The sequence below is a fragment of the Pimephales promelas genome, chromosome 8 (genome assembly GCF_988280905.1).
Source record: "Pimephales promelas chromosome 8, fPimPro1.hap1.1, whole genome shotgun sequence".
Classification (NCBI taxonomy): Eukaryota; Metazoa; Chordata; class Actinopteri; order Cypriniformes; family Leuciscidae; genus Pimephales; species Pimephales promelas.
Genome location: NC_142776.1, coordinates 35777996 through 35804231, shown reverse-complemented (window position 1 = coordinate 35804231; position 26236 = coordinate 35777996). Strand labels below are relative to the sequence as shown.

General features: G+C 38.1%; 2 protein-coding genes across 2 annotated transcripts in view; both read left to right on the top strand.

Annotated features, from left to right (window-relative positions):
• slc38a3b (solute carrier family 38 member 3b) overlaps positions 1-9696 on the top strand; it is a 57946-nt gene extending 48250 nt beyond the window's left edge. Inside the window, exons 12-17 of the mRNA XM_089134475.1 lie at positions 1136-1215; positions 1308-1408; positions 2409-2533; positions 4480-4624; positions 5307-5410; positions 6733-9696. Of these exons, the coding sequence (XP_088990601.1) occupies positions 1136-1215; positions 1308-1408; positions 2409-2533; positions 4480-4624; positions 5307-5410; positions 6733-6837 (660 nt within the window). The 3' untranslated portion in view covers positions 6838-9696. The remainder of the gene's footprint in view (positions 1-1135; positions 1216-1307; positions 1409-2408; positions 2534-4479; positions 4625-5306; positions 5411-6732) is intronic.
• A 948-nt stretch (positions 9697-10644) lies between these two features.
• The window catches only part of gnai2b (guanine nucleotide binding protein (G protein), alpha inhibiting activity polypeptide 2b), a 51927-nt gene continuing 36335 nt past the window's right edge, over positions 10645-26236 (top strand). The window contains exon 1 of the mRNA XM_039693239.2: positions 10645-11360. Within this exon, the coding sequence (XP_039549173.1) occupies positions 11243-11360 (118 nt within the window). The 5' untranslated portion in view covers positions 10645-11242. The remainder of the gene's footprint in view (positions 11361-26236) is intronic.

Below are 26236 nucleotides of genomic sequence, written 5' to 3'. Positions count from 1 at the left end.
GTGAATGGCAGTGAAGCGATGCAACCTGACTGTGACAACATGGCGAATGTAGTACGTCCAGATTACATTCATACATCCCCAATAAAGTGCGAGTTTGTTCAAAATTTGACACAGATTCATTTAGTAACGAAACGTCACTGTGTTGCTCTGTAGACGCGCAATTGTAAATTTGTTTGGAACTATTTTTATTGACGAAATAAAGCAAAAAAACTTTATTCTCAATGTAAAATGTCCTTCAACTAATATTAATTTATTGTCTATTGAATTGTAGTAAAATATCAACATCACATTTGCAATCATGGTAATATTCTTGCTCGTATGGTATTGCTTAAAGGAGTAGTTCACTTTTAAAAAAACTATTTTTGCTGATAATTTACCCCACCCCATGTCATCCAAGATGTCCATGTCTTTCTTTCTTCAGTCGAAAAGAAATTAAGGTTTTTGATGAAAATATTCCAGGATTTTTCTCCATATAATGGACTTCAATGGGAACCAAACAGTTCAAGGTCCAAATGAGAGTTTTAGTGCTGCTTCAAAGGGCTTTAAACGACACCAGACGATGAATGAGGGTCTTATCTAGGACCCTTCGAGTCATGACTCGAAAAAAGATTTGTTCATTTTGATGAACAGGAGAGTCAAGAACGCTCATCACAGAACAGCAAGGCTAGCATTTGAGCTTATAAAACTTAAACTTTGTTATTTATTTTTGAAACGAGCGATCGTTTCGCTTGATAAGACCCTTATTCATCGTCTGGTGTCGTTTAAAGCCCTTTGAAGCTGCACTAAAACTGTCATTTGGACCTTAAACCGTTTGGTTCCCATTGAAGTCCATTATATGAAGAAAATCCTGGAATGTTTTCATCAAAAACCTTAATTTCTTTTCGACTGAAGAAAGAAAGACATGGACATCTTGGATGACATGGGGGTGAGTAAATTATCAGCAAAATTTTTTTTTTAAAGTGAACTACTCCTTCATTTATAAACTGTTACAAATATTAAAAACAAGACCTCATACGGGGACATTTTTCACCCCATATCTTGAATTTAGCATTTTTATTCATTTTCATGTGTGAAACGGGTGAAACATAGCAAAGGCGTATCAGAAAGCACTAAAACAACACTGTCTGTTCAACAGACTGCATACACCATCCCCATTCTGGCATTTGCTTTCGTCTGCCACCCCGAGGTCCTACCCATCTACACTGAGCTTCGCAAGTAAGTCGACTGCATTAAAGCAGCACTTGTAACTGCATTCTGTGTTTTGTTGAAATAGATTGAAAATGAATCTCATCCTTTTCTCCCTGCAGCCCAACTCAGAAGAAGATGCAGCACGTTTCCAACATTTCCATCCTGATCATGTACACTATGTACTTCCTAGCTGCTCTCTTTGGGTACCTAACATTTTACAGTAAGTTTAACACTTTTACATTAATAGTGCTTTGGCAGTACTTGTATTTGGTCCATGCACTGAATTGTATGAATGCATCATGTTAAATTAAAAACAGGCTGTGTTTCTGTTAGGTTGTGCAACACAGATCATTATCTCATTTGCATAGTTCCTAAATGAGCCTAAAACAACAAAAACAGCGGCTGTAAAAGGGATAGTTCACTTTGAAATTAATTTTTGGTATGTTTTAGCTTAACTAATGGGCATCCAAGATGTAGGTGTCTTTGTTTCCGCAGTAGTTTCAATATTTTTAGGTCAAACCGTTCTTGTCTGTCAGTCATATAATGCAGGTCTATGGTCACCACCTCAAAGAGCATGCACAGAGAAGTCCAGATTAAACATGATTTAATGACTCATGTAAGTACACATTGATGGTCTAAGACACGAAACGAACGGTTTGTGTGAGAAAACGAACAGATATATCGTTTTTACCTCTTGTAACCACAGTCATGTCCAAGTGATCTGAAGGCGCGAGCGCTTTGTTGGCTGTGGTTATAAGAGGTAAAAATGATATAAATAGTGTTCGTTTTCTCACACAAACCACTCGTTTCGTGTCTTAGGCCATCAATGTGTACTTACATTTACGAGTCATTAAATCATGTTTAATTTGGACTTCTCTGTGCATGCTCTTTGAGGTGGTGACCATAGGCCTCCATTATATGACTGACAGACAAGAACGGTTTGACCTAAAAATATCAAAATTGAAAATACTGTGGAAACAAAGACACCTACATCTTGGATGCCCTTGAGGTAAGATAAAACATACCAAAAAATTAATTTCAAAGTGAACTATCCCTTTAAGAAAAACTTGCTTTTAAGGTTCTGTGTAATATAAACATGATTATTAACTCAATGTTTGAACATTCAGATGAGATCGCTCTGAAATATTCTAATCAGATCAGATGTAATGTAAATGTGAAACCTGCAAACTAAGTTGACAGTTTCCTTTATTTTTCCTTAGCTAACGTTGAGCCTGAGCTTCTGCACACCTACAGCAGGATCGACCCCTACGACACTCTCATCCTCTGTGTGCGTTTGGCTGTGCTGACCGCCGTCACCCTGACCGTGCCCATCGTTCTGTTCCCAGTGAGTTTCACGTCTTCATATCTTATATAGAGATCGTGCTATACTGTTTTTACCACAATATATCCAACGTGTGAATAGCTAAAACCCTAGCCTGCTCTGTAAACTGTAATGCAGGTGGGCAATTCTTTGATTAAAACAAGAGCGAAGTTCATTTTGAACCTTTGTGATGTGCCACTAATGCCCATTCAACCAAGAACTTCCTTTTGGTTGTGAAGCATTTCATTTACTTGATTGTCAAAATCAATACTGCAAGGTTATGCATTCCTGTAGCTCAAACAGTAGAGCATCGCGCTAGCAACGGCAAGGTCATGGGTTCGATTCCCAGGGAATGCAAGTACTGATAAAATGTAAATGTCTATCGATTTGGATAAAAGCTTTTGCCAAAAGCATAAAATGTAATACAGTGGTTCTCAAAGAGGGGTTCAGGGGTCAGGACACACTAGGGTTTTCAGGACCTGACTAATAAGTTTTAAGAGAAAGCAGCTAAAAATCAAGATATAAACACACATATTTATTAATTCAACTTGTTCCCACTTGTCATTTTTTATTTAAGAACCATGGGGAATTTTTATTTAAGAGCCATTAATAAAAAAATATGGAGATTAGTAGTTATTCTAATTAAGTCAAGCTTTGAAATATTTGATAAGGTAAAAATTGCTGAGAAACAGCTATTTGTGAAAAAAACAACAAACTTGTAATCTTTCAAAATCTCATGTAATCACAAATGGCTTGAAACTACTGGAATTATGAAATTCAATTATTTCAATTTGAATTATATATAAATATTTTATTTATTTTAATATAATGCCACACCTAGTTTCTATAAATAAAGAAAGTAGTCAAAAATGTTGAGAACCACTGACGTTATGTATGAACCATTTTGGGTTGAATAAAACAGCAAAAAAATAACTATTTTGTGACATATACCATTATTGTTATATAAAATGACTCATGCTGCCCACTCTAAAGAGACATATTGGAAATAATAGAGAGATTCATCTTGCTGTTCAGAATATAAGTGTACATGTGATCAAATGTTGCTTAAAGGAGTAGTTTACTTTTGAAAAAACTTTTGTTGATAATTTACTCACGCCCATGTCATCCAAGATATCCATGTCTTTCTTTCTTCAGTCGAAAAGAAATTAAGGTTTTTGATGAAAAGCATTTTCAAAAAAAGCATTCCAGCATTTTTCTCCATATAATGGACTTCAATGGGAACCAAACGGTTCAAAGTCCAAAAAGACACTTTCAGTACAAACTGCAAACTGTTCAAAGGGCTTTAAACGATTCCAGGCGATGAATAAGGGTCTTATCAAGAGAAACGATCACTCATTTAATAAATAAATAACAAAGTTTAAGTTTTATAAGCTCAAATGGTCATCTTGCTCTGTTCTGTGATCCGCGTTCGTGACTCTCCTGTTTGAACTCATTCATCAAAATGAACGAATCTTTTCTCAAGTCACTTGGTTCATTGAACGAACTAAAAAGAACGAATTGACTTGGAAAAAGATTCATTCATTTTGATGAACGAGTTCGAACAGGAGAGTCTCAAAAGCTCATCACAGAACAGAGCAAGGCGAGCATTTGAGCTTATACAACTGAAACTTTGTTATTTATTTATTAAATGAGCGATCGTTTAGCTTGATAAGACCCTTATTCATCGTCTGGTATCTTTTAAGCCCTTTGAACAGTTTGCACTGAAACTGTCTTTTGGACCTTGAACCGTTTGGTTCCCATTGAAGTCCATTATATGGAGAAAAGTCCTGGAATGTTTTCATCAAAAACCTTAATTTCTTTTCAATTGAAGAAAGAAAGACATGGACATCTTGGATGACATGGGGGTGAGTCAATTATCAGCAAAAGTTGTTTTAAAAGTGAACTACTCCTTTAAAGTCAGTTCAGTCATTAAAAATGAAATGAAAATGATCTGTTACTTCTTCTCTAAGGTACGGAGAGCCATTCAAGAGATGGTGTTTCCTAATAAGACCTTCAACTGGATCCGACACATCGCCATAGCCGTCATTCTCCTGACTTTCATCAACATGCTGGTCATCTTTGCCCCAAACATCCTGGGCATCTTCGGCATCATTGGTGAGTCCTTCAATCCTCGCTGGCTCAAGAGCTCAAAATCCAGACGGGTCAAAAGTGCTCTCTTTCTGTGTTCAAACATGTGTCTGAAATGCCAAAGCAGAGACTCACTTGTTTGTCTTGCTTTCTCAGTATGGTTAAGGGACACTGACACTGTCTCTGGCCTTGAGTACAGCTTCAAATGTCTCCAATGCTTGTTTGAACAGATAATGTTGTGCCGTTAAATCAATATTTTTTGTGTTTATCTCATATTATTAGAAAAAGGTGAGTGTCAAGGTTCCGTTCAGCCATAATGAAGAGGAAAACAAAACAGATCAATGATATTAAACTCTTTTTTTTTGTCCAGGTTTCTAAACAAAAATTCATTTGGTATTTTTTTAAATTGTAAAAATGTTTGACGGTGCAAAATAATCTCATCGAAAGGCTAAAAAACATGTTTAGGCATAATCTTTCAATATCGTCTAATATGTTTTACGTCCTTTGAAAATGTTAAATGTGAGTAATTTGAAAGATTTTTCCTGTCAGATGCTCATAAAATGACTCAAATGATGTTTGTGCAACATTCTCATTTTCATCAGCAAAGACAACGTCGCTGGAATTGTAATTGTCATCATGTTTAATTGTCGTCAGTGTCAGATTTGATTGGATTCAGTTGATTAGCTAATATACATGTCCTCTTCTCCAGGTGCAACATCCGCTCCATGCCTTATCTTCATCTTTCCTGCTGTCTTCTACATCCGTATTGTTCCGAAGGATAAGGAGCCAATGCGATCTACCCCCAAAATCTTTGTAAGTTATGCTTACATTATGATTTATGTTATGATTATGATTTATGGCTACCCAGTAGGAGAGAGGAGAACATTTCGAAAACTGTTTATGCATCGCTAGGTGTTTGCAACACATTTATCCAAGGTTTATAGCACTTAGACTCTAGCTACGTTTCCATCCAAAGCTATGAATTTATGAAAACAATAAACTTAGATTATTGCCTAAAACATTTGCGAATAAGCACCGTTTCCATGATCCCAAAATCATCACTTCATGGGAAATTAAATATCTTTTACAATAACGGAAGTAGAAGCCAAAATGATTCGCGCGTTAGATGAAACGCGACACGTTATTTTGCGTTCGGATGCCTGGTGTTTGTGGATGCAATTGACCTATGGCTAAGCCACGCCCCCTGCACTCACTCGGACACAAAGTCAACATTCGGGGACAGGCGCTATGGCAGCCGTCACATTAGGAGACATTTCACAGGAGGCAATTGGCGATTTTTGGAGACGGAAAGATTAAATATCATCTCGATGTCACCTAAAGAACCTTAACTATGCATTGGAGGGTTTTATTAATAATTGTATTGTTGAAAAGGTCGATGAAAAGCTTCAGCTCCAGGCAAAAATGTACAGGTCACCGTGTAAACGCGATGAACCGGATATCGTTGCCATCACCACAGTATTTACATGAATCATTCAGCACAACATTGTTAACATTTGTTATTTACAGATACGTTAATGACGCTAAGCTAACACAGCTAGAAGCTAACGTTAATTTTTTCTAATGTTAGGCTAACGTCACTTTAAAAAAAACTTTTGCTGATAATTTACTCACCCCCATGTCATCCAAGATATCCATGTCATTCTTTCTTCAGTCGAAAAGAAATGAAGGTTTTTGATGAAAACATTCCAGGATTTTTCTCCATATAATGGACTTCAATGGGAACCAAACGGTTCAAGGTCCAAATGAGAGTTTCAGTGCAAACTGCAAACTGTTCAAAGGGCTTTAAACGATTCCAGACGATGAATAAAGGTCTTATCAAGCGAAACGATCGCTAATTAAAAAAAAATAAAGTTTAAATTTTATAAGCTCAAATGGTCGCCTTGCTCTATTCTGTGATGGGAGTTCGTGACTCTCATTTATCGAAATGAACAAATCTTTTCCAGAGTCAACTTACTCATTTCGTTCGTTTGAATGAAAAAGATTTGTTTTTTTATTTCTAAAATACTCTCTTAACTTGTTCAACTGATTCATTTTTAAATCGGTTCACAAAGCCAGTTTATAAAATACATTTGATTTGGTTAATGACTGAACGACGTTTTTTCTCCTTTTCTCAGGCTGCCTGTTTCGCTGGACTGGGCGTGTTGTTTATGATAATGAGCTTGAGCTTCATCATCATTGATTGGACAACAGGCAGCGGCAGTGCTCTGGGTGGCCACTAGAAGACAAACTCTGATGAACGTGTGTTTGTACATGGCTTTGTATGTATGCGAGTGCGTGCCGTACGTGTAGTTAGTGATGTAACATACTGGAAGATGATCTGATTTATTTTTATCTGTATTTTTCTGCCTGTTATGACGCAGAGAATACACCGTCCCACTGTAGGAAGGGAAAGGTGTGAGGGACCCGAAACAACATCCCATTTTCCACAGATAACCTGCCATCAGACAATGGGGAAAAATGGCTTTATTTTTAAACACTTTTGATAAATTCAGACTGATGTTATATATGTTTTAAGGTCAAACATGCTGACCATTTCAATTATTTATTCAAGTTTTCGTACTACATCCTCACTTAGGAATATGAAATATGCTGTTAGGACTCATAATTCGCTCTGTTTTATCAATCCCGATCCCTTATACTTGACAGGACTGTACTGTAGAAACACAGAATCGCATCCTTCTAGATTTCTTTGAAGTGACAGCAAATGCTTTGTACAATAGTGTCATATATCAGATTGTAATCTGTGTATTACTTCGCCCATAGAACAAGTAGATTGAAGAAGTTACGCTAGCTAGATGGGTCGGTAGATGGTTTACTCTCCAGCGGGCTTTGGACAATCAACGAGTCACATCACCACCTATTTCAGTGTGCCAAAGCAAAGGATTTCCATAATCAAACTATCATAATGTATATTTTCTGTTTTCCTAAAGTATGCACAGTAGCCATAGAAAGCAAGGCTTGCCTTGATCACATGGAGATTTAAACAGTGAGAAATGTATTTATTTAAATGTATCGAATATATTTTGCAGTTCACTGGATGAGTATTAGTGTGTTCTAGTATTAACGTGTACATTAACCGTGTCCTTTATCGTTTTTGTGTGTATCGCGTTGAAGATCTTAATGGGATCCTCAAGGCCATTTACGCAAAAGCTAGATAAGGACTTCATACAGTAGCTATACATACACAAAACTATTTTTTTTTTACTTGAAGCAGACGTAATATCCCCTGTATTAGAATTCAAACGATCACATTAAGTGATTTCGTTTGGAAGCTGCTTTGGAAGAAATATGAAAAGGGTTGTAAATGTTTTATCTGTGTTTACCTTGTTTTACAGTTAATTTTCTTGTAATCTGAGTATTTATGGACCCTGCTTTCGGTATTAGCAGTAGATGATGAACCAGCTGAAATGTTGAAACGTGAAAGACATCGGTATTTTTTGTTAGTTTGAAGGAAACCGTATCATTATTCTGTGTTTGAAATCTCTCGATCTTATTCGGTGCTTTCAAAACTGTAATGCGTTCACATTCTGCCAAAATACTGGGCTGTGCAATCCTGGTGTACAGTAAGTTGTGCTAATATGATGTGCTGACTGATGACTAGCTGGGTTGGTAGTGGCAGATATTGGTAAACCATGAGCAAACATGAGCTATTCTGCAACAGATGTGAGTATCACCACATTAATGACAGAAATTATTCGATGAGAAACAGACTTCATATGAATTGACATGGCATTGACTATGTGACACAAAGTGAACTTAATGCTGGAGATTTAAGTACAATGCCAGTGGTCCCCAATTGTCACCATTTAACCCTAAAACGGTATACTGGACAAATGTGGGCAAAATAGTTTTGATTTTTTTTTTTTTTTTTAAATACTTCCCTTGATCTGATCGGTACAAGACTTGGCTACTTTTTCTAAGTTTGCCTCCCGAACACACACAATTTTTTTTTTTTTGACTCAATTCTACAATGTTAAGCGGGCGAGAAAAAAAAAATCTTGTATTTGGGTCAAAAATGGGCACCCATAGAAATGAATGGGAAAAAATGTAATTTAGAGCTTTCTAAAATAACCCAAAATAAGACACCAGGTGACAGCAAAGTCACTTCATCTTTAGGTTTTAGCTCTAAGAACTTATTGGAATGATATTTTAATGTAGTTAAAAAAATTGTACTTTTTGAAGTAAATAAATTCAAAATTCCCCCAAAATAAAAAAAAAACACCATAAATGGATAGACAAAACTTAATCGAAGACAGTGATATAACATTTATAATAAATAAAAATTAGGATCACACCTGAGTCCTATGTGACCACATTTGTCCACAATTACAGGAGGGCTATAAAGTGAATACGGTTTGAGGGCTACTATGGCAAGGATGTTTGTTATGCAACTCTTGCTTTATTTTCCTTAATCTGATCATTTGATTCTTATTTTTGAAGTTTTATAAAAAGAAAAAGTGCCTCAGAATACAACCAGCTACCTTAAATGCCCTTTAGATACTACCTATTTTTTATTTTGCCACTGGTTAAATACTTTAACTTTTTTATCCTGGTTACAATGAATTGTTATATTTTACTATTTTATTAATAATAAGATTTGTAATTTTATTATTATACTCAACTCTATTTGAAATACTCTTTTAGTTAAGTTATAACTTTGCTTGGTATATATTTGCTTCTACCAAAGTAGCAGTAGATTGAAGATAAATTCAAGGGTGAATATTGTGATTCATATCGTATGTAATGCAAAACTTATAACGACTGAAATTCCGTAAATGTTATTTTGTCTCAGTGCTGCACAGTTTATATCAGAGTAGCATATATTCAAACAAGAATTGCTAATATTTGCTAATATTTGTTCTATTTAATCTGGTACAGACAGATCATCTGGAAAACACAAACCACAGTTTGTTTTTCAAAGCACACTACACTTATTTAATCGATACAGTTGGGTTCAAGATTGTTTAGTTCATTCGTATATTGTATATAAACGTGAACCGCTGTTGTGATGCATATTTAGCTTGTATAGTGTAAATAGCAGAACCAATTTACAATAAAAAAAGCTGTTTTTAAACCTGTATGTGAGTTTTGTATTTACTACCCTGCCAAAAATAACATTATGACTTTCTTATGGGTCAATACATCCAAACTAGATTCTATATTTCCGTGACTAGCTTTTACAGTGATTAGTTTTTCTAACACTTGAGGGCGATGTTTGCAGATCTAAATGACAAAATTTGTCAGATATAATAACCTAAACTTGCATTCAGTGAATTTACATGTATCCTATTATTCTTAACCAGGTCTATTATTTATCTGCATAACATGGTGTGCTTATTGTTGAATATTTTAATAGATTTCTCCGTGCTTTCAATTCATGATTCATACAATTCGCGAACGAGTCGTTCTTCTGAGTCGATTCTTTTTGAACATTTCATTCGAACTGATTCGCACAGCGATTGAGGTGAGTGAAGTTAACCTGTGTTAAATTTAGGCTATTTTACTGAATAAAATGTCACTGAATTGATTCAAGTTTAGGCTATTTGCCATTTCCTTACAAAATATAAAAGATTTTAATATACAATTTCAATAAATCTTCTTTATTTAGTGTAGTGCAGTTGTAAACAAAGTGGCAAATTAAGGGCTATGCTAAGTGTATTAGCCTACCCAGGTTACTTTTTTATTTGTGTTATGAAAGTATATTTTTTTAATTATGGAAAGAGTATAGCCTATGATAATGTTATTATTATTCGTAAACCAACAGTTAAGACTGAATTGATTTCGCTAACTAGATTTTTGTATCTTTTCAGTGAAATGTTTCTTGTGATGTATGAGTCTTGTTTATGTTTATACGTCAGTGTGTTAATTAATAATGTTTGTTGAGTGATAATTTCAAAGAATCAATGAATCATTTTTAACCACCGGTAGTTCATTGAATCATATGAGCACACCGATTCGCTCTTGATTGAATCAGCAGCAGAAAACTACTGCATTTCCCACAATTCACGGGCAGTTGTTCATCAGTGGGTGGGTGCTGCACGCTTGGGCTTTTTTCACATTCTTACGCTCTGTTTATTCCTCAGAAGAAATCAGCGCGAGTGGAACGCCGTAACGTTCTAAATTTGAATTGTGAAATATTTCGAATTTCCCTGCGCCAGGTTCGAAATGCAGAACGTTTGAATTTTAAATAAAAACCGGGAGAAAAATTCCAGAGCAGTTTGGAGGCAAATTTTTTCTCAAGAGTTGTTTATATTTTCGCGTGTAAAGAAAGGCACCTGACTCAGTGCACGCGCATGATTTTGAGTTCCAGAACCGTGAGCGGTTGATGAACGCGCCGACACCGCGGCTGCTGCTCTCTGATCTGAAAGGAGACGCTAAAGGAAGATTGATTGATTGATTTGGTAGAAAGCTTTTTAACTTTTTAATCTCGTCTGAACATATTCGAACCCTCCTGATTGATGGAGAGTCACAGGACGAGCATTTTCGGAATCAAACCATTTAATTGTGACACTTTGCACCTTTAAATCACATCTGCCAATCCACGCGGCGTTGACAGTTCTTGAGCGGTACGGACCGAACTGATCTGACCCGTTCTCTGAAGTTTAACGCGCGCACGGTTCGATCATGGGCTGCACGGTGAGCGCTGAAGACAAGGCGGCCGCCGAGAGATCAAAGATGATCGACAAAAACCTGCGGGAGGATGGAGAGAAGGCGGCGAGGGAGGTGAAACTGCTCCTGCTCGGTAAGTCATGGCACGTCGTGTGTGTGTGTGTGTGTATTCAGAAGGCTCCCGCGAAAGATTTCGTTTTCCAGTTCTATTTGTCACATGCTTCCTTAAAAACAACATGCCAGCACTTTGCTACTCGTTTGGAGGAGATCAATACATTTAGTGTGATATTGCGGATATGATGTGTTCGATTCGATTGGTGATGGATGCAAACACACCAGCATCCGTTTAAATGCACTGCTGCTGTTTTTCATTTGAGACAATATTATTTACAAAAGACTGTGGACATGTACCGCGAAAATACTATAGAATACCTCAAAGCACTTTTGCTCTCCATACAAGATTTGGCAGATCTTGGCATTTTGTATGATCAGTGATAAGACATGTGCGCACATGCACATACATTCCGTGGTAATCATCGAAGCACATTGGAGTAGCTACCATGGTGTTTAGGATATACCATGCTAGCAGTATGGAATAAAAGTGCCTTATAATGGTGAAGAAAATCCATGGTACTCCAGGCAAGGTACTTCCAAACGTATCATGGCTTTTTTTTTGGTGTAAATTATATAATATACATCTTTAGCATGCTCATGACACAGTTTAGGCATGCTCTTCCAGCCCACCATTATCTCAGTGCTTCGTCAACACTGTTATTATGTGACATTAAATATACATTTGTTGAGTGCATAAGTGATCTAGGTGCTGCATGTTTTGTGCCATCTAGTTATATCATCATTAGCATGCCGTTGTTTCATTTAGTATCATTTAGCTTATTCAGGTCAATTGCAGATGTTCTCTAATGTAACCACCTGCTATAGTGCATTATGTAACTCTTCTGCTATACGTCCATTAGCTATACTCACCTCTGCATTGGGGAAAAAAAACACTTATCAATGTTTAATTATGTGGTTTCCATGGATGCTGCATTGTCCCTTATGCTCATGTGTTTTTAGGCCTTGCCATATATCATCTCAGCTCTCTTGTTCTATTGCTATTGTATCAAAAGCTTGCCATTAAATGAAGTAAACAGGCATCCAAGATAAAATGCTGTTTGACGGTTAGCAAGACGACCAGGTTAGGAATAAGAGCCTGCAGGTAGATCACTTGTCGAGGAACCCTGCAGTGAGAATCAGATAAGTACAGCTCTAAACAAAAGACCATTCAATTATACTTCATTAAAGAGTTCTCCCACTGTAACCAATCCATTTGTATTCTGTCAGGTCCATTGGTGGTAAATGAAAGCGTGTTGGATTCTGAAAATTACTTAGTACTGTATGATTCTGTAGTTAATGTATGTTGATACTTGGCTATTTAGTCACTCAGTGGATGTTCTGGTAAAATACCTGGATCAACAAAATGATTAGTACAAAAACAGATTTTACAATCCATTAGATATGCGGCAGTGTGTATGAGTGCTGTTCGCAATCACAGTGTTTTTTTTTTTTGTGGCCCATAGACCTTAGGTTAGATTACAAGTAGGGATGGGCAACGATTAATTGCGATTAATCGCATCCAAAATAAAAGTTTATGTTTACATAATATATGTTTGTGTAGTGTGTATAATTAATTTGTATATATAAATACGCACACATGCATGTATATATGAAATATTTGCATGTATATACTTTATATATATTTATACATAATTAATATTATATAAAAATATTAATAACACATTTTTCCTTAAATACACACATACATGTGTGGGTATTTATATATACAAATTAATTATACACACTACACACACATATATTATGTAAACACAGACTTTTATTTTGGATGTGATTAATCGTGATTAATCGTTGCCCATCCCTACAAGCACTGCATAAAAGTGCTAGATCATAGGGCTGTCAAACGATTAATCGCGATATTTTTGTGATGTTTACATAATATACGTGTGTGTATAATTATTTTGTATATATAAACACATGCATGCATGTATACAGTATGTATATACTTTATACATATTTATACAAAATTAATATTATACATAAATATACATATTTTATATATTAATAACACACATGCATATGTGTGTATTTATATATACAAAATAATTATACACACAACACACACATATATTATGGAAACACAAACTTTTATTTTGGATGCGATTAATCGCGATTAATCGTTTCACAGCCCTAGAACTTATTTCGCTAAATACTTTGTGGTCGATGCATACAATCTTTCTTGATTTACGTTAATTACGCGCATTTACACGTTACGTTGTGTTTCCTGCGTGAGGTACATTGTGTCGTACGTTCACGCGCGCACCAAACTACTACAATGCTAACCCATTGTTTGCATTCCCCACATTGAATTTGAGAGCATTGGACATGGAAAGTCCTTGAATTTGATATTTGAAGTTAACCAATGTGTGGGAACCCTGTGTGTTGTTGAATTGATTGTGTGTGAAGCAGTTTCATACTTATACATGACAAATGCTCTCTCTGGTTCAGTGACGGCGTGAATGAGGATTTGAATATTTGCTGTGTTTGGACTTGTCAAAGGTTTAATATACGGCTGAATCGTGGTCATTTAGGAATGAATTTGTGGTGTGCTGTTTATTAAAAGGATATCTGTTGATTTTTTTTGCAGGGGTACAAGGAGAGGCAAAGTTATCTAGCTATTGTCTGATTCATACAATGTACAATTCATTTACAATGTGTAAAATGACATGTAGTCTGGTTACCGTTGCTCACTCACTACAGTATGATATTGAATGTGTAAGTTGCTGCCTTAGTAAACCTTGAGCCTGAATTTATGACCAATCTGGACATTTCGCTTGAGTTTGGAAGTATCAGATTTAGTCATAAAACAGATTATGAGACCGTTAATCTCTTAAAGTTAGCGTAGCTGCTTACACCGTGGCCTAATTCTGCATCGAGTCTCTATCCTCCCACTTCAGTGCCGCGACGCCACCCTGAGCTGGAGCGTTTGTGTCCTGTATGTCATATCCTGTTAGTGGCGCAGCTTGTGTGCTCTGATGCTGACAGCGTGGGGACAGGTGTGACAGCGGCGCTCTCCTCAACAGGCTTTACCCTACGGAGAGAGTATACTGGGAAAACATGCCTGGGGAATAGGGGAGAATGACTTTAGATGTAATCAAAAAATTGGATGAACTTAGCCTGACACTGATTCCCCCTAGGTAACTTATAACATGATGTTCAACTTTAAAAATATCTCTATGTAAATAAATGAAAGCAATCTAGAAAGCACATATGCTACATTATTTAGGTCTCAGGCTTATAGTGTTAAATCAGAAATGAGACGCACTCAAGCCCTGACTAGTACAGTGTAAATAGGGATTTCCACACACCAGTGTTTACTGAGCTCCCACTAATGACTTCATACGCTCAGGTCTGAAAATAATATGACCACAGCAATAATCTCATGCTGTTATATCCTGTAAACACAGTGCAATTTCTCGTCAGCGCCATTCTGCCTTGTTCAGCGTTTTCGCAATATTGCTAAACGCACATCAACATCATCAGTTTGAAACAATCTGGATGTGAAAATGATGCTGGCTTGTTTACTGACTCAAAATCACCTGTCTTGGGCTGTACAGGTATCGGTTTAAACGTTTCACAGTAGTATGAAGACAACTCCAGCACTAGCAATGTAGAAATGGAGAAAAACAATCATCGAAATATGATGATGCACTTAAAATGCATTTCCGTTTACACGCTTTAACTATATATCTTGCATAATAATTGACCATATACAATCATGCATTGAAGGCACTCCATGTTGAATCAAATTATCATTAGAAGCTGATTTGAGTATTTGTTTACTCTCTCATTGCTGTGCATTGTGGGAGTGCTTTATCTGGATATTGAACATTTTCTCAGTTTTTCCAGAATGAAGCATTTTACATTAGTGTAATTTTTCGTCTACAAATTGAGACCCACACCTATGATATGATATGACGACGCCTTGGTGGGAATCTCACTAGGTTTTGTAACAGAGCTGTGGTTCAGACATGCTTTTCTCAATCATTTTTCCTAATAGCCTCTTTCACTCCTTACTCAGTATATGCGTCACATGTTTGAAACCGCGCTGGTCAGAATCATTGACCTCGCCTCCTCTTCATGTCTCTGCTCTTTATGAGCAACTCACCATTATGACACATGTCTGGTGGTCATACTCCAGACTCTTATCTGTTGGGTTTAACTTAAAAAGTTGGCTGCCAGGAATATCCCTGAGTCGAGTTTTGTTTTTACCCTCCAGAATCCTCCCACGACATGACTTCAAGTGTTGAATCCCCAAACAATTGTGAAGTCAAGGTCATGTCACAGTCTCCAAGCGGGAAGTACTTTGTGGTAGGGGTGCAACGGTACAGATAGCCCACGGTACGGTCCGTACCTCGGTTTTTGGGCCACGGTCTCGGTTCGGTTTCGGTACATGTTTTGTGCAGAAAGAGACTGCTATTTCATCCCAAAAATATGTTTTATTTTTCTTATGAGCATAAACAGAATGTCACAGTAATAACATCAATGTGTATGGAATAAATTAACACTCTAGTCTGTACTGAACCTCTTCAACTACCACTTATGAAATACAAAATGTAAACGAGGAAACTTTAAAATATTCAAGTGGATCCCAAATCCAAACCTTGATAACTGGTAAATGAAGTGATCAATGTGAAAGAAAAAGTGCACTTTTACCTTTAACATAACTTAGCTTGTGGTTTGAATAAAAAGAGCAGAGCAAAATAATATAATTAAAAAAAAAATACTGCATTCAGGATACAAAGTGCAATGTTATTTACTCATCCACTTTTGAGAGATTCTTGTGCAAAAATATACTGCAGTCAAACGTTTGACTGGGTTTGCGTTATGCATCTGCGCTGGGAATGTAGAGAGTAGGCTACGTGGAGCCGAGGTGAGGCGTTTATTTAGTAAGCGTGAGCGCGCTGGGGCGGGCACGTAACTTACATTCGCAGCCTGACTCATATGAGTATTCAATGTGCGGCAGCTCGCTAACAACAGTGGGTTGTTTTGAATGAGACGACCCGTGTGAACGGGGAGCGCTTTATGAACATCTATGACGCGCGAGCAGCGCCGGTCTGTTCGTGTGTCTGTTAGAGTGAGCGCTCGTGAGCGACACACACATTACCTGATTTATACGTGGTTGAATGGCCGTGTGACAAACAAAGCGGGCATAAGCTGGACACGAGCGCGAGTTCGCGGGCGAATTTAATAATGCGGAGCGTTGTTAACTAATTGATCCATAACTATATAGTAAGGCGCTCCCGAGTCGTCTTTTGAGAAGATTAAAGGCTTTTAAGTGCGCCTTTTATAGTGCGGAAAATACGGTAAAAGGATCAGCACGAACTCTATAGCAGTCTTGGCAGAACCGAAGTCCCGCGGGACACGAGGTTAGATTGTCCCGTGCAGGGCTGACCGAACGGTCCGGGATTTTACCGTGTACCGTTGCATCCCTACTTTGTGGTCTTGTGTTTATGTAAACCGAGCTTCTTAAACTCTTTCCTCAACATTTCAAGTGTACTAGGTCGGCAAAACTCACAGTAGCACCTCATTGCAGAACACGAGATCCAGGAGGCGGAGTCGGATCCAGATCTGAGGGGTGGAGTTGGGTAGGTTTAGGGGTGGGTTTAGGGATCAGGGGGTGGGTTTAGGGATCCAGGGGGTGGAACTGGGTTGGTTTAGGGTGGGTTTAGGGATCAGGGGGCGGAGCTGGGTTGGTTTAGGGGTGGGTTTAGGGATCAGGGGGTGGAGCTGGGTAGGTTTAGGGGTGGGTTTAGGGATCAGGGGGTGGAGCTGGGTTGGTTTAGGGTGGGTTTAGGGATCAGGGGGTGGAGCTGGGTAGGATTAGGGGTGGGTTTAGGGATCAGGGGGTGGAGCTGGGTAGGTTTAGGGGTGGGTTTAGGGATTAGGGGGTGGAGCTGGGTTGGTTTAGGGTGGGTTTAGGGATCAGGGGGTGGAGCTGGGTTGGTTTAGGGGTGGGTTTAGGGATCAGGGGGTGGAGCTGGGTAGGATTAGGGGTGGGTTTAGGGATCAGGGGGTGGAGCTGGGTAGGTTTAGGGGTGGGTTTAGGGATTAGGGGGTGGGTTTAGGGATCCAGGGGGTGGAGTTGGGTTGGTTTAGGGTGGGTTTAGGGATCAGGGGGTGGAGCTGGGTTGGTTTAGGGGTGGGTTTAGGGATCAGGGGGTGGAGCTGGGTTGGTTTAGGGGTGGGTTTAGGGATCAGGGGGTGGAGCTGGGTAGGTTTAGGGGTGGGTTTAGCTAGGGGTGTGCGATATGACGATTTTTAATCGTGGACGATTAAAATGTCTCCACGATCTGCTTTTGAAGAAATATCGTAGTATCGTGTTACAGTGCATTCTATCAGTTCAGTTCTGGCGCCTCCGTCTCTCAACTGTACAACGCAACGTAGCCTACACATGATCACACGTACGGGACACTGCAATTCACAAAAGTTCATTATTTGCATAAGCCTTGCCGGTTAAACATTTAATTCACGCGCTGATGCGCTGTTCTAACGTGCGCTTTCCTGACCGCATATCCACGGCGCTCACAGGCACTAGAAGCCTGTTAAACAGCGCCTGAATACTGGACTAAGTTATCTTTCGAGTCTTATTATGCTAATACTGTTAAATACACACAATGTTTACATAAACAGGCTATGTCTAAAGTGAAAGCAAACATTTGAGAGAATATCTGGTGTAATATGCGTCTATATTAAACACGTCGCGTGCTGGTCTAAAAGTGACAGGAATAAATAGTACTGCCGCTTGTCCTTAAAGGGATAGTTCACAAAAAAAAAAAAAAAAAAAAATCCGTCATTATTTACTCACTCTAATGTTGTTCCAAACCTGTATTAATTTCTTTCTTTTGCTGAACACAAAAGACATTTTTTTTAATGTGGGTAACCAAACAGTTGCTGGTCCCCATTAACTTAGGAGAGAACCTATAAAAAAAAACTATAAGGGACCAGCAACTGTTCGGTTACCCACATTATTCAAAATAACTTTTATTTTCAACAGAAGAAAGAAACTTATTCGGGTTTAAAACATCTTGAGAGAGTAAATTAAGACAATTTTCATTTTTGAGGGAACTATCCCTTTAGTGTTAAAAAAACAAAAACAAAAACACTAGGAGAAAATCACTCACTGACTGAGAACTTAAATATATCTTTAATAAGAATCGATTTATTCAGTGAAGTCTATGTAGTGTTTTAATTTCATATTTGTTCATTTAATTACTTCAATGCTACTGCTAAATGGACCTACTGCATCTGAAAAAATAAAGCACTATTTATTTAATATGAATATTAATTTCTGTAATGTTTATCTTGTCTTATTTTTTTTTCATTACAGCCACTTGCAAAATATTAAAACCAACTTGAAAAAGAATCGTGATAAAAAATCGTGATCGTGATTTTCCTAAAAAAATCGTGATATGATATTTTTTCCATATCGCCCACCCCTAGGTTTAGCTATATGTAAGGTGGGAGGAGTTGGATCTGGATCTGACTCCTCCCCGTGGATTTCATGTTCTGCACTGAGGACCATCTCAAAACTCAAGGAAATTCCAAAAGACAAAAGCTTTGAGGACAAGAATGACGAGCACTTTCTTTGGGTTTAGCTTTTTTGAATGGATGCCCAGCGGCAGCAGTTACATCACATTACTAATGGAGTTGTGCCACAGAATGAGGGCAAGTGACTATAAGGAGGGTTCATGTGCTGGAAGCTACTGTTGTAGACACGCATTTTGAGGGGATATTCTGGACTCTTTTATGCAGGTCCTTTTTTGAGACATTTCTATGTTTTGGAAATCCCTGAGGAAGTGGAATTTGCAAGGTTTTAGAGACACTTCTTTTAACAACAGACAAGGGTTGGGAAATATAGAATTATATGTAAATGTTTTTTATCAAAATCATCTCTCAGTGGCTGTTGGGTTGGAATAATGGTTCAAAAACGTATTCATATTAATAATAATTTCTACTCTTCAGTTTACATGAATATTAAAAAAAAAGAAATGAGTACTTTTAATTAGGAAGGTCACATTCAATTGATCAAAGGTGCCAGTAAAGATGATCGATCATAATCTTAGAAAAGATATATATTTTTTTACTTTCTATTCATCAATGAATTCTGAAAACAATGAATCATGTTTTCCACAAAAAAAATGTGAAGCAGAACTGTTTTCAACATGAAATCAGCATATTAGAATGATTTCTGAAGGATCATGTGACACTGAAGACTTGAGTAATGATGCTGAAAATATATTCAAATACAAGTTATTTTAAATGTTTTATATTTGTTTTTTGTTTATTATATTTTAATGTTATTATTGTTGCTGTATTTTTGATTCAATAAATGCAGCTTGGTTTTCAAAAACATAACATTTTTACCAATCCCAAATATAATCAGTGGAACCAATATTTCAGCCAAACAGCCACTGTTGCTGAATGTACAATCCAGTGAAATTTGATGTGGTCAGATAAGCTGTTTTTTGTTGTTGTAATGATCATCTAGAACCACACACTTGTAATTTCACATAAAGCTTGACGGCACACTGAGAGGAGAGTGTTTTGGGATAAAAGCTGGTGTATCTGTTGTTAAAAATCTTGAAGGCAAGTGGGTTCAGTGCTGTTTACATTTGGAGTGTTGTGAGTCATTGTGTTGTGTTTGTGTGACTGAGGGGTTGGAAAGAGCAGAGGTCAGAGTCGGATACTTCATGTCGGGAGACATCCAGCAAACAGTGACGGTCCCAGACAGTGATAAAACGGCATCTTCTCCTTTTACCTTCACATAGAGTGCAAAAACAGCTCGCCAAGGTGACTCCTCGCAGAACAGGTGACAGCTTACATCTTCAAAATTCACACACACACACTTGACTTCAGAATTAGACTGTGTCCTCCAAAAACCTCCTCTGTGATTTGTGCACATTGCACACATTTGAAAACAGACGTCTGGCTTCTAGGTTTCCTATTTCAGCTCGTCTCATAGGTCTTACATCAACCTTGCCCAACTTGAAAGTGTCTCCTGTTTCTTTCATTGAATGATGTCAGATCTTCAAGTCTCAGCATGCCTTGAAATATACCATATGTTGGTGTTGCAAGTGGTCCTTTAAAACTTGAAGAAACCTAGAGTTTTATGGCTATGTTGTGCTTTTCGCTTAATGTTTTATGAAAAAATAATTTATTTGACTCAGAAGCCATACGATAGCTTTGTGTGATGAAAAGAGCAATGCTTAAGTTGATAGTTCCTGAAAATCGTTGCCACGAATCTAATTTATGTATGGACATATTAAAAATTAATGCATTGATCGGTCATACGTAAGACACAGGCCATTGGCATCCTTAACATAAAACCTGTTACACCAACAGAAAAGATGTTTTCAGGACGGATGAATTGGGTCGATTTTGTCATGTTGTGTTCGAGATGTGCCGAGATCATTCACAGAAGATGTTTTCTCTTGTTTATGACGGCTCTACAATAGTTCCTTTGGTCGTGCGTATTATTTGGGATGTTGTGCATTTATTGATCTCAGCCTGTTGGGGCTAAAATGCTTGGAGCCATTTACCAGCGACCTACTGTGCTGTTTCTGTCATTATAGGCTGAATAGATCAGCTGGTTTGCCAGTTTCTCTCACACTCATTGTCAGGTAATTTTCATTCCTGCAAAGCTCAGAAAATAGACGGAACCTCCTGCAGCCCATATTATTATCTGTGCAGTGAAGTTGAGAGCATGAAAAATCGAGAAGAATTTAAAAATTCTATCTTAACACAAAGAAGATTTACTTGTCGTATATGGACTACCGATCCTTCAAGATGATGAAAGGTTGGTCAGATTTTGAAAGGATTTTGAAAGAATTTTCTTACGCTCACCCAGGTTAAATTTATTTGATCAAAAATAATGTAAAACAGAAAAATAATAATATTGTGACAGTCGTGCCGCTTAATATTTTTGTGGAAATGGTGATGCTTTTTGTTCAGGATTCTTTAATGAATAGGAAGTTCACAAGAACGGCATTGATTTGAAATAGAAATCTTTTGTAACATAATTCACTTCTCACACATTTCACATGTGATTGCAAAGTATGCTCAAACGTGACGTGTTGCATGCGTTCATTTGGTCTTATGGAAGCTCAAACGTGATGCGTAACATGAGATTGAACCTCATTGGTTCTTATGGAAGCTCAAACGTGATGCTTAACACGTGAATGAACCTCATTGGTTCTTTTGGAAGCTCAAACATGATGCGCATCATGAGATTGAACCTCATTGGTTCTTTTGGAAACTCAAACGTGATGCTTAACACGAGATTGAACCTCATTGGTTCTTATGGAACCTCAAACGTGATGCGTAACACAAGAAAGAACCTCATTGGTTCTTATGGAAGCTCAAACGTGATGCGTAACATGAGACTGAACCTCCTTGGTTCTTATGGAAACTCAAACGTGATGCGTAACACAAGAAAGAACCTCATTGGTTCTTATGGAAGCTCAAACGTGATGCGTAACACGAGAAAGAACCTCATTGGTTCTTATGGAAGCTCAAACGTGATGCGTAACATGAGACTGAACCTCATTGGTTCTTATGGAAGCTCAAATGTGATGCGTAACATGAGACTGAACCTCATTGGTTCTTATGGAAGCTCAAACGTGATGCGTAACATGAGACTGAACCTCATTGGTTCTTATGGAAGCTCAAACGTGATGCGTAACATGAGACTGAACCTCATTGGTTCTTATGGAAGCTCAAACGTGATGCGTAACACGAGAAAGAACCTCATTGGTTCTTATGGAAGCTCAAACGTGATGCGTAACACGAGAAAGAACCTCATTGGTTCTTATGGAAGCTCAAACGTGATGCGTAACATGAGACTGAACCTCATTGGTTCTTATGGAAGCTCAAATGTGATGCGTAACATGAGACTGAACCTCATTGGTTCTTATGGAAGCTCAAACGTGATGCGTAACATGAGACTGAACCTCATTGGTTCTTATGGAAGCTCAAATGTGATGCGTAACATGAGACTGAACCTCCTTGGTTCTTATGGAAACTCAAACGTGATGCGTAACACAAGAAAGAACCTCATTGGTTCTTATGGAAGCTCAAACGTGATGCGTAACATGAGACTGAACCTCATTGGTTCTTATGGAAGCTCAAATGTGATGCGTAACATGAGACTGAACCTCCTTGGTTCTTATGGAAACTCAAACGTGATGCGTAACACAAGAAAGAACCTCATTGGTTCTTATGGAAGCTCAAACGTGATGCGTAACATGAGACTGAACCTCATTGGTTCTTATGGAAGCTCAAATGTGATGCGTAACACGAGAAAGAACCTCATTGGTTCTTATGGAAGCTCAAACGTGATGCGTAACATGAGACTGAACCTCATTGGTTCTTATGGAAGCTCAAACGTGATGCGTAACACGAGAAAGAACCTCATTGGTTCTTATGGAAGCTCAAACGTGATGCGTAACATGAGACTGAACCTCATTGGTTCTTATGGAAGCTCAAATGTGATGCGTAACATGAGACTGAACCTCATTGGTTCTTATGGAAGCTCAAACGTGATGCGTAACATGAGACTGAACCTCATTGGTTCTTATGGAAGCTCAAACGTGATGCGTAACATGAGACTGAACCTCCTTGGTTCTTATGGAAACTCAAACGTGATGCGTAACACAAGAAAGAACCTCATTGGTTCTTATGGAAGCTCAAACGTGATGCGTAACATGAGACTGAACCTCATTGGTTCTTATGGAAGCTCAAATGTGATGCGTAACATGAGACTGAACCTCCTTGGTTCTTATGGAAACTCAAACGTGATGCGTAACACAAGAAAGAACCTCATTGGTTCTTATGGAAGCTCAAACGTGATGCGTAACATGAGACTGAACCTCATTGGTTCTTATGGAAGCTCAAATGTGATGCGTAACATGAGACTGAACCTCCTTGGTTCTTATGGAAACTCAAACGTGATGCGTAACACGAGAAAGAACCTCATTGGTTCTTATGGAAGCTTCTGGTTGCTGTTAATTCAACCACCTCTTGGTGTTACACCACATTTTCCTTTAAATTTCCTTGTAAAGCAGCAGTTCATTTGACAAAGTCTTAGTGCTTTTTTCTTCAGTAATTCTTGACCATAATTGGCGTTGGTGTATCTTCGTTTACTACCCTTCTCGTCTTGCCAGACGGAATGAAGGGAACTGCAAAACCCATCTGACACAATGCCGTCAGCCCCCCGTTGAGGGTTTGAACATGGCTCTCTAGGAGTGCTCTTTGTGAAGCTCTTCTCTTTTTGAAGCACTGCTCAGAGATGTAAATTGGGCTCAGGCTCTGATTAGGCCACTTGACGGGTGGCAGTGTAGAGCCGCACTGGAGATCAAAGACACTGGAAACGCTGCGGACAAAGACTCTTTAGACGCCAATGCTCTAAATTGGAATAATTGATCACAGTAGTGTGAATGCTGTCATTATGGACGCCCCCCTCAGCATCTCGAGAGCATTCTTTTCTTGGAGAGGACGCTACGGACATGCAATAAGTATACTTGCCATCTGTAAAAACAGTAGATTAAATTTAAAACCGTTTTTGAGAGTAAACTGCTTCTTGAGTCACTGAGCGTAGAATATGAAATTTGGTCATGCTGGCACTGGCAGTTCAAGTCTATTTTGCATTACTCAATCCTCTCTATCCACCAATATTTTCTGGAAAGACATTGAAAAACTTGTTTATGAATTAGGCGTATTATTCAGTAGCACCTCATTGCAGTACACGAGATCCAGGGGGCGGAGTCGGATCCAGATCTGAGGGGTGGAGTTGGGTAGGTTTAGGAGTGGGTTTAGGGATCAGGGGTGGAGCTGGGTAGGTTTAGGGGTGGGTTTAGAGATCAGGGGGTGGAGCTGGGTAGGTTTAGGGGTGGGTTTAGAGATCAGGGGGTGGAGCTGGGTAGGTTTAGGTATATGTAAGGTGGGAGGAGTTGGATCTGGATCCGACTTCTCCCCGTGGATTTCATGATCTGCTGTGAGGACCATCTCGTAATGGTGCTCAATTTTTCACAATGGTTTAATTTAGGGGTGGGCGATATGGAAAAAATATCATATCACGATTTTTTTAGGAAAATCACGATCACGATTTTTTATCACGATTCTTTTTCAAGTTGGTTTTAATATTTTGCAAGTGGCTGTTCATTACAGCCAAACTAATGTCCTTATGTTAAAAACAAAGCCTTAGGTAAAAGAATCTTTGTCATTATTTTCTTTGTTATTAAAAAAATAAGACAAGATAAACATTACACAAATTAATATTCAAATTAAATAAATAGTGCTTTATTTTTCAGATGCACTAGGTGTATTTAGCAGTAGTATTGAAGAAAGTAATTAAATTAAACAAATATGAAATTAAAACACTACAGAGACTTCACTGAATAAATTGATTCTTATTAAAGCTACTATTAAAGTTCTCGGTCAGTGAGTGATTTTCTCCTTGTGTTTTTTTTTCTTTTACTAAAGAGATTCCCTCAAAAATGAAAATGGTCTTAATTTACTCTCTCAAGATGTTTTAAACCCGAATAAGTTTCTTTCTTCTGTTGAAAATAAAAGTTATTTTATATAGTGTGGGTAACCGAACAGTTGCTGGTCTCCTTATAGTTTTTTTTATAGGTTCTCTCCTGGAAGTTAATGGGGACCAGCAACTGTTTGGTTACCCACATTAAAAAAAATTGTCTTTTGTGTTCAGCACAAGAAAGAAATGAATACAGGTTTGGAACAACATTAGAGTGAGTAAATAATGACGGATTTTTTTTTTTTTTTTTTTTTGGTGAACTATCCCTTTAAGGACATGCGGCAGTATTATTCCTGTCGCTTTTAGACCAGCACGCGACGCGTTTAATATAGACGCATATTACACCAGATATTCTCTCAAATGTTTGCTTTCACTTTAGACATAGCCTGTTTATGTAAACATTGTGTGTATTTAACAGTATTAGCATAATAAGACTCGAAAGATAACTTAGTCCAGTATTCAGGCGCTGTTTGACAGACTTCTAGTGCCTGTGAGCGCCGTGGATATGCAAGTGGTCCTCGATGCAGAGCCAAATGGGAGGAGCTGGAGCTCTAGCTCCTCCCCTCGCTGGAGCTCCAGCTCCTCCCCTCGCTGGAGCTCCAGCTCCTCCCCTCACTGGATTTAATGGGGGCCGCGCAAACGCAGGTTAACTTCCGAGCACTCGGCATGATTTCAAAAGCAACATATTTCAGCGCCAGCGCGATTTTTATTTAACACAAATAAACAAAATAAATACTCTGTTAGTTAGGAAGAGTTGGCCCTGCATCGAGCACCATATCATTTTATGTGGCGTGAGAGTCACACACCACCCGAAATCCGATCGTTCAGACTGAGGCATATGTCCCGGTATTTGAATAGGATTTCAAACCACATATGGATGTAGCTTGAAACGGATTTCATTTGCTTTTCTGGGCTGACAATCTGAACGTAGCCTATGTCGGGATAAGAAATAGAAGGAAGAATTCCAGAGAAGCTAGCTCGGTCGGACATTTACCACATATTTACTTTAGTTTGTCAAAATATTGCACTCTTTCCTGCTTTATAAGGCCTTCTCTGTATGAATTTCGCACATACCACGGGCTGCACTTATCCGTGTTATGCAGGTAATATTCTCTTTTAATTTTTTTATTTTTGTAGTTCTTTAAAGCACTTAGGTCAGTCAGTGGCAGTTATAAAATGTGCTGTATAAATAAAATAAACTTGAACTTGAATCTACCAGTGGGAGTACTATGTAAAAAAAATATTGGTTGAGTTCGGTGAAGAGAAATGTTATGTGTTATATGAAGTGTGTACTTCAATGTACTTCTTATTATACCATTAAAATGTGAAGCGGATGCATCACT